The sequence below is a fragment of the Physella acuta genome, unplaced genomic scaffold (genome assembly GCF_028476545.2).
Source record: "Physella acuta isolate Inbredline_101_S28 unplaced genomic scaffold, ASM2847654v3 ptg000185l, whole genome shotgun sequence".
NCBI lineage: Eukaryota > Metazoa > Mollusca > Gastropoda > Physidae > Physella > Physella acuta.
The window spans coordinates 355812-365829 of NW_026731704.1; the positions used below are offsets into that span (position 1 = coordinate 355812).

Sequence of the window (10018 nt, forward strand, 5' to 3'; positions counted from 1 at the left end):
ATATATATATATATATATATATATATATATATATATATATATATATATATATATATATATATATATATATATATATATATATATATATATATATATATATATATATATATATAAATATATATATATATATATATATATGGGAGATAACTTATCTTTATATAAAAAAAAATTTCGATGTAGCGCGATTAAAATGTTACTTAATTTTAATAAAACTGACAATTTATTTTAAATTTGATAATACAGTTTATGCAATATTATTAAAATTTGTTCTCTTTGTAATCCAATAACATTAAATCATTGTTGTACTTAAAATAAATGCAACCTTTACATTTTTGTACAATCAAATTGGAGACATTCAAACACTTACGGTTAACAACGTGTGCTATCATTACTCAAATCTGTGAAGAAAACAATGTTTTTTCGTACATTAATATTAAACAGAACAGTGAAAAAATAACAAATTTGTCGTCGAAGATTTTTCAACATCTTCGTCTATCAAGCCGCTTAATAGGATCAATGGCTAGCTCTAATGTAACAGTTTCTAGTGGCTCAGATGTGGAGAACAAGGAATCAACAAACAAAGACATCACCATCACTGTCAATGAGAAGATTGACATCTCAGCTATCAGTGGAGTTCCTGAAGAACACATCAAAACACGGACAGTGAGAATTTTTGTCCCAGCTCGCAATGCCATGCAGTCTGGCAGCTATAACACACGCAGGTGGCGCATGGAGTTTGATGAAAGAGAAAGATGGGATAATCCTTTGATGGGATGGATCTCTACAGGGGACCCTTTGTCAAACACTGAAGTCAACTTCTGCAGCAAAGAAGATGCCATCGCCTTTTGTGAGAAAAATGGCTGGAGTTGGTTTGTAGAAGAGGAAAAGAAGAAAACCAAACAGCCCAAGTAGTCGTATGGTGCTAACTTCTCATGGAGCAGCAGGACTCGTGTTTCTACTAAATAGACTTCTCTTGTTTGCATTGAATTATTTCAACAGAAAAGAAGTAGACTTGATTTCGTTAATACTTAGACAAATTTGCTTTAATTATTGGATTAAAGAATTATGAAAATTAAAAAAAAAAAAAAAAAAAAAAAACACATTCACGACAACTCAATCCTCGTGATATAAGCAATTATTAACTGTATTATTTCGCCCATTTCAATTACTTTAGAATACACTCAACCAGTGTATGTGTATATCATGATGGTTTGTCTTTCATTGATAATTACATGGGCTGCTGTGTTAAGGTATCTGTTTACATGAAACATTACTTGGATTGTGCCTTTAAAGATGTTGAACTATGGTTAAGTTTGGTCGTTTTGTATAAAAACACCCAGCCAAATGATATTTAAATAAAGCTAATGTTACCAATTAAACATCATTGAACTGTAATAACAGAGTAGTTGTAGATATGTTGACTCTAAAGTTCAATGAACTGCTACTGTCATATCACCGTTTGTGGATCTTTATAACTTCTATTTAATGTTCACAAAAAAAAAAAAAAAATTCATTACTGCCACAATACAAATAAAACAAGAGGTATGTCATTTTAATTACTATATTGAAAAGGAATGAAAATAGTAAGAACAGTGATGTTTTTTTAATAAATAATGTAGATAATGTAGATCCTATGTTGCACATCACAAAAATTTAAATACACGAAATGCATAGTTTTGCATACAATTTTTTTATTAAAAAGAAATAATTTTCATTTCTTGAAATGTATATTATATATTGTAGATGAGTTTTATATTTCCTAAGAAACATCAGAAAACAGTACATGATACCTAATTGTATTTGTAATATATATATATACATATATATATATATATATATATATATATATATATATATATATATATGTTTTAGTAATTATTTTGTGTGAAAGGGGGCATTTTAATAAGTTTTGCCTAGAGCGCTAAATAACCTGGCGCCGGCACTGCTCATGATGTGGACGTTCAATTAAGCTCAGCTATCAAGATAAGACTAGGCTAGGGAATAGCTTTTTTTTTGTTATGCTATGCTTGTCAGCACCATAATTGTGTATGCAATACGCAATACGTATGCAATACGTTTATTGTATGCTACATCCTTGTTATTAAAATTTTACATTTCATTTTGTCGTTACTTATTACTAATGATTGCTGTTGTATCGCAGTTCAGTACTTACACATTTGTGTTTGAAGTAAAAAATACTGAAGTAAATATATTTTTGTAACCACTATGCTACACACAAATAACTGCTATGAATTGGATGAATTCCTACGTTATGTGATCCTTCATTTAATTATTCTTTCGGTTTTCTTATTCGAGTTGTGTCTGTTGGTAAATCTAATCTCCAAGCAACATATAATGTTAAAACATTTTTATATTTGATGATTACATTGCACTTGCAATTTCACAATTTACATTAAATGTCTTATATATTTTTGTTAAACATTATTTTGCACACATATAGTAATCGAATCTATAGTCGTTTCCCTTAGCTCTATTATACATGTACATGGGAAGTAAGTATTACTAACAAGCCTTTAAATACATGCCTTTTTTTAAATAATATACTTTAGATCAGCTCAGCTCAGCTGATGAAATCTAACCCACTTTGTTTTGTAAACAATACCATCGGTCTGATCATTGAGTCTATTTAAGTATATGAATTTTGCAGATGACTAATTCTGATATTCTTTATATATAGGTCACACTTAGCTTAAGAAACCCCGTCCGAAAATTTAAGACCTGGAACATTTATTTTGAATTTTCCACATATACTAACCACGGGGACAGCATTTTCATAGAGCAGATGGATTGCAGTTATTATGTTCTTAAATGAAAAATTCAAATAATTGTGGTTAAATACTTTGTAAATTAATAAAACATATTAAATCAACATGTGTATATGTGTTCTAGTATGTAAGTAAAAATATGTCTTACAAATCAAAAATACAATTTAAGATATGGATGTAAGCGACATCAAGAAATAATTTATTTTACATTATGAACAGCGAGGGAATCGGTGGGTGATGACTAATGATAAGGGAATGTAATATATTACTGAAATAAATAAGGAAATAGAAAAATGTATAATTGTAGGGTTCATGGGGACTGAGCGATTAAATGATACAGAGAGTTTAGATGAGAATACAGGGGCAGTGATGCGTGTCCTGAATGGTTCGTTATGTGTTTTGTAAGATGTGTGTTACTTTTGTTGGATGTGAGTTAGGGGAGGGGAGACAAACGTGAAGATGTCCGGAATATTCACTGAGTTTTTTTTGTGTCAGAATTTAAAGGGAATATTAAGGCCTACAGAAATTGACGAACATAAAAGAGAGAAGAATAAAATTCGATACAAAGCGGGGGGGGGGGGGGGGGGAGATTCAAATAATTGTAATTAAAACACTTTTATTTAGCCTTGAAATAATCAATAATATAAAACATGATTGATAGCCAGTCTTTTCTTATGTGTACAATAACACAATTAAAAAAAAAACTAATTCAAAAAACTGACACAGACGTAAAACAGTAATACTTATTTTTGGAATGTAGTTTACTTGCTTTCATTTAAGCAGGTTTACTTATATATGGATCTAATAGAAAACGTAGATGTCTATAACTAAAATGTGTAGCGCGGAGAGAGTGTGTGTGAGAGTGTCCTCCCCTTGAAAGTGGTGTGCTAGCGTGAAAACAAGTGTGTGAACGAAGCAGTGTGTGAAGTAATGTGGTGTGGTGTTAACAGTGTACCTACTCGTCCGTTTTCTTAAAAATGTAAGCTCATTAACTGTGTGTGCACGTTTTCTACCCACTGGCCTCTTGATGTAGATATACTTACTTCTTCTATGTTGATAAATGTCATCCACACTAATGTCTATAATTTTATCTGTAGATTTGTTTGAGCCTATATGCATTCAGACTTATTGATTACATTTACCCAAAACAATAGTATTTTAATGAAAATAATAATTGCTTCACGGTGTGTATTTTATTACTAATTATACAATTTTGAAGATAGCTCGTATATTGCTGCTAAAAAGAATTGTGCCACAACATTAGCATCAACTTAAAATATCGGACTAAATAGTTTTACTCATTAAAAACATTAGCTTCAAAATACACTCTTCTAGCAGAGACAACTCCAAAATTAAACAACTGCTGCCTTGTAGTTTGTTCTTGGTTGGACAAAGGCTATGGAAGCAAATCTGAAAAGAAAAGAAGGCTGAAATCGGAGTCAATGGCCTCAATGGCGCATAACCAGTTGACACGTAACGCTTAATTGTGTTGGAGGCGTGGTCGAGTCGGCAAAAAGCTCATGGTTGATAAATTCGAACAAAGTCTCGAGTTCAAACCCACTGGCAGATAAATATCGATCCCGATCAACACTAATAATTAAGAACGAAGAAGAAGATGACAAAGATAAACACATTTGAGAGGTTTGATCAGAAATATCATCTGGCAATAGGCATACAAATTTTACTTTTAGTATTTGTTTTGTGCCAAATGTTGACTAGCTTAGATGGCAAGGTTGTGACTTAGATTAAAATCTGGAATAAAAAAAAAACAACCTTAAATCCCAAGATGAAAAACCACAGGCAAACGTTGATAGAAACAAAAGACCAGTGAAGTGGAAACAATAGTATATAAACACATTAATGGTGTATGTATCTCAGTGGCGTAGCGAGGTCGGGTGTCACCCGGTGCGGCACTTAATGGTGTCAGCCCCCCAGAGGCGTAGCGACCCTTCCCGGGGACAAACTTTCAAATTTTCGATTTGCACCACCCCCCTCAAACTTTCGATTTGCACCGCCCCCTCCCTCAAGTTTTCGATTTGCACCCCCCCCCCCTTAAACTTTCGATTTGCACCCCCCCTCGAGTTTTTCTCTATATATTTTGCTATTTTTCGCCTTGGTGTCACCCCCCTAAATGGTGTCACCCGGTGCGGTCCGCACCCCCCGCCCCCCTCGCTACGCCCCTGATGTATCTATATTCCCGTAATTGTTATGTAGAATTACATGTTTTTATAATGCACATGTTGTTAAAATACATCTCTTTCACTCTATTTTAGTTTTAGTTACTTCCCATTATAATTTTAAATAAACTTAATGGGAAACAACCTAAATATTTGAATCAAAATTGTGTGGGCATTGTTTATTATAAAACTGAATATGACATTTAATGTTTGTAAACACAGTAAGAGTTAGTTTTAAATTAGATATATAACAGTCTGTCCAAAGTATAGGTTTCATGGAGATTAGATTTAACAAGTTACAAAACTTGAGAAAGAAAACTGAAAGCGTAATTAAATGATATATTACAAGACACTTGAGCACTTCGATGTAACAGCAGTCTAAGTTCCCTCACTTCGGGATGCTTGAATATACGTATGTTTGTATTCATTTATAAAATTGTACATACTGAATTGTGGCAACAACAGCATTCAGTTGACAAGGTGGCAAGACAAACTAACTCTGTACAATGTCCGAAGAGCCTGGTACGTCGGACTCCCAAGTCCCCTACATGATAGCGAGCCAGGAGATTTGTCCGCACTAGACGGGCGAATCTCCGTCGCTTGCTCTAAATAGCGTGGGGGAGGAGAGGTGCAAGACTGCCGGGAACCAAGAAGGGTTTTGCTATCGACCCTAACCAGATGTTTTGACTTTAAGCTGCGGCCCTCACGTGGCTTCGGATGTGTGCCACTAGTCGGACCAAGCTCATGACCCCCCCTAGTGGGTGCGGGATGGCTAGTGGTAGCCAACAGCAGCTAGAGGTTTTTGATCTGGCCGAGTAGAACTGCTGTATGCGTTCGGCTCTTCCGAAGAGCCTGGTACGTCGGACTCCCAAGTCCCCCACATAATAGCGTGGGGGAGGAGAGGTGCAAGACTGCCGGGAACCAAAAGAGTCAGATATTTTGACTTTAAGCTGCGGCCTTAACGGGGCTTCGGAATAATGCCACTGGTCCGACCAAACTCATGTCCCCCCTAGTGGGTGCGGAATGGCCGGTAGCAGATAACAGCAGCTAGAGGGTTTTGATCTGGCAGAATGCCCCCCCACGATCAAGCTGGGTACCAGGCGGTAGGACGACGTCCCGCGTCTGGTGGGTGGGGAAGGAAAGCCCGGTGAGAGCCCACGGAAGTAGCGACCGAGGTGTGGGGAACTCCAGTGGTCGGGGTTTGCTACACTGAGGCCTGCCTGGCTAATGGAAGTCAACCTTCTGAGCCGGTTTCCGTATAAGAAGAAGAAGAAGAAGAACTCTGTAAATGACATGTGTGAGCTGGGAGCCGGACGTTTTCCCAAAAGACACTTTCCCGAATGGACACGTGTCATATACATTCTTTGTAAGATCCCAAGCAGGTATCGTTCATTTAGAATGGAGTGTGTTGATATTAAAAATATACACCTTCATATTATCTTGACAATACGATAACAATGCGTATCTATGAAGTTATGTTTAGTGTTTAACTAAGATTTTAGCGACTCAAAATAAATAATCACATAGCTAATAAGTATTTATGATTGAAACACATTTTATAGATACATAGTCATGTGTACAGTATTGAAGACGTATTAATATTACACTCCTTTTAGTTTTTCGTAGAAATTATTTGATCTCAAAGTACAAATGTTTGCATTATTATATAGTTATACAATCCAACAAATATATTGGTGAATGGTGAAAGGTTGCATACCATGCACGGTTCTATATCTAGTTAGTCAGCAGTTTGTGTTTCCTTCATATAATTTGCAGCTTCCATTAGCGCATGTTCTGCCAAGCCTAACCTTATCAGGACTGCCTGTTACGTGTCCTTGACCGACATAGTTGATACATGCGTAAGGCCTGACGGGGTCTGGCAATACACATAAGAATAAATTAAAGGCATTATAAAATACTCAGCAGTATAATAATGAATAATTACAAAACCATCCATTAAACAAAGGCATTTTGCGAACGATATATTCATTCATAAATTCATTAAGCATATAACCATGCCCTTTGTGTGTGAACTGCTTCCCATAGGTACATTATAATACAATCGATTCAAAAGTATTTACATATAGCGAAATTCTATGATTAAATAGTTACACAGTTGATTTTGTTTTTTGCTCTATTATTAAGTTCGTTAACTCATTATGTGTAATTGTTATTCTTTCTATATGTATGGGTGGTTAATACAAAAAAATGTAATACTTGAATACGTGCATGTTTAAACACAGCTAACAGTATAACGTAGTTCAGCTGGCTTAATTCTGACTCTTTTATAATGTTTAAGTATTTTGTTCTAGTCCTAACCATAAACGTTAGTTTAGGTTTGCCTGTCGTCCCTGCTATACATATGCCGGTGACAAGAGCTTTCCAGGAATCTCTGTCCTGGGCTAGTCTCTCCAACTGTCCCCAGGTGTATCCAATCTTATTGGTGTCTTCGTCCAGGTCACGTCCCCAGGTCTTTCTTGGTCTGCCTCTTTTTTTTGCCCTGTGGATTCCAGGTGAGGGCCTGTCTTGTTATGCTGGATACAGGCTTCCTGAGTGTGTGGCCAATCCTTTTCCATTTTCTCTGGTGGATCTCTACTTCAGCTGGCAGTTGATTTGTCCATTGCCATAGAACATCATTTCTGATGGTTTTAGGCCAGCAAAAATTGCCGGATCTTTCTGGGCATGCGTTTTAAATTATTATTTTTTCTTCTTATTTATAGCAGTTATTCTCCATGTCTCCATAGTGTAAATTCAGTTTTGAAGATCCGGATGTTTATTCCAAGGGTTTAATCTCCAGAACCCCAAACATTTATTAGTAGGTTGAAGACTGCTCTTGCCTTTCTCATCCTTATTTTTATGTCTGCTTCTGTCCCACAGTACTTATCAACAACACTTCCAAGGTAGGTGAAACTATCCACTTCTTATGACAGGAGCAGATATGTGCTAGAGTATAAATATAGTCAGATGAATATTCGATTTAAATAACTGCTAATTATTTGAATACCATGCATACTTGTTTCTTATTGTAGCTTTTTCTAGCTAGCCGTTTATTGTTACTGTTTCTATGTAGTGTTTCTTTGATTGTGTCTATAAACATATAGAAATATATTTCTTCGTGGTTGTCAAGTTTGGCCACTTTTTAACACGTTTTTCTTAACTCAGATTCGCGTTTATTTGTTTGTTTGTTTATGGATTTGTTTGTTGTTAAAACTGACAACGAAAATTAGCCCACTTCTGATTGCTCTAGACATCTGAAATTTAACATGCAGGCTATTTTCGCCTAACAATTTCAGATGCAATCATACAAACTAGCAATTAGAGACATAAATTAGCTTAATTAAATTACGCCCCAAGGACCCTAAAATTGAGGACATGATTTCAAAAGCAAAAATTATCAATCCAGAGTTAACAAAACAAAATTAAGAGGTTTTATCTGTGGCGGAGTGGTCTAGCGGTAGAGAGTTGGACTGCTAACCCGTTTGTCTCGAGTTCGAATCCGGGTTTAAGTCAGTAGACCGTCCCTGAGTCCACCCAACTCTGATGGGTACCTAAACAATCCTCTAAATTTTTATGTATTTAAAAACACTTAGTCAAGTCATACTTAAATCAAGTCATTAGATAAAGTAGAAAATAAACTATATAAAAACTGTTTTAAAAACCACGTTTTTCATGTGTAGCAACGGACTAAAAAGGAGAAAATAAAATACTTAAAACAAACTTTTTAAAAAACCACGTTTTTCTTGTGGACTAAAAAGTAGAAAATAATTTTTTCTTCCGACCCTAGGTGATCTACTAATGACTGCTCGTAGATTTTGTGCTTCCTCGAGCTGTGCAGGTTCTTGTGATGACTGTTCATACAATTAATGACAAAAGACGTGGGTCGGGCAAATTTATGATTAAAGCGAAAAGCACACAACACACGAATTTTGGAATTTTATATAATTTATATAGAAAATATATACTTTTAACAGTGTCCGCCCCCCCCCCCCCCGAAGAAAGTCTACCGCCCTCCCGAAAATTTTAAGTGCCTCCCCCCCCCCCCCCCCCCCGGAGAAAAAAGTCTGGAAGAAACACTGATGTTATGTATTCACACATTGAGATAAGTTTGTTGTTATAAACGAAACGCAATCGATCATTCTGCTTTGTAGCTTAATTGTTATAAGCGGGATTAAACAATTTTTTTTTAATTTAGCTTATGCAAATGTAGTAATATTCGTAATATTAATATTTATTGTTTATACAAAGACATAATAATATTTGAAAAAAAAAAGATGTATGGTTGCTTATTTCACACAAGGCACACCTTTAGTTACTTCACATGAACTATTTGACGAAATCAATAGGAACTAGACATAATGGGCATTACAAGTTGACGAAATAAATCGCCCCCACCCACCCCCACACCCAACACCACACCAAAACCCTAGAGTTTCGTTCTCCACCTCTAGTTTTAATGTTAATGGTATATTGTATTTGTTGTTTATTTATAACTCTCTTTTTTTCAGATGCGCTTTGTTGAGTTTGCTGTATCTAAAAAGGTTTGGGCCTATGATTTCATTAAGCCATTTAAGCCGTGGCTCAAGTGGCTCCACTAACTAGCTCTCTTCTTACAGTCAACATTAGAAGGAGCAACTCCACTGTTGATGGTGTAAAGCGGTATTAATAAATGATGGTATGTATGTAAACATGGATAACAATTTGAACAGTTGTTTTAAACGAAACTCAATTGTTCACCCTTCTTCCTAGCATCTTAGTAGTGTGCTATTAGTGATTTAATAATTATTAAAACACACTCGTAACACAAAATATTTTTAAATATCTATATACACATACAGTGATATTTTGACATACGAGTGCCTCAATATACGAGATTTTTCATACACAGACTATCGATTGAGCTACATTTGAGATACGTGTAAACAGTGTAGCGGTTTTAACGGTGCGTACATAAAAAAAACTTCTCTAAAACCTTGCAAATGATTGTGTATCGGAGCTGTATAATGACACTTGCCTAACTCATTTCCAAATAATTCGTTATAATGAGAAAAAATCAAA

The 10018-nt window shown here is 35.2% G+C and overlaps 1 protein-coding gene across 1 annotated transcript; it reads left to right on the forward strand.

The window, feature by feature from the left end:
* Positions 1–463: 463 nt before the first annotated feature.
* LOC131936692 (NADH dehydrogenase [ubiquinone] iron-sulfur protein 4, mitochondrial-like) lies at positions 464–912 on the forward strand. The gene has a single exon (XM_059293740.1). The coding sequence runs from the start codon at positions 517–519 to the stop codon at positions 910–912; it is 396 nt and encodes a 131-aa protein (XP_059149723.1). The 5' UTR covers positions 464–516.
* Positions 913–10018: the final 9106 nt, after the last annotated feature.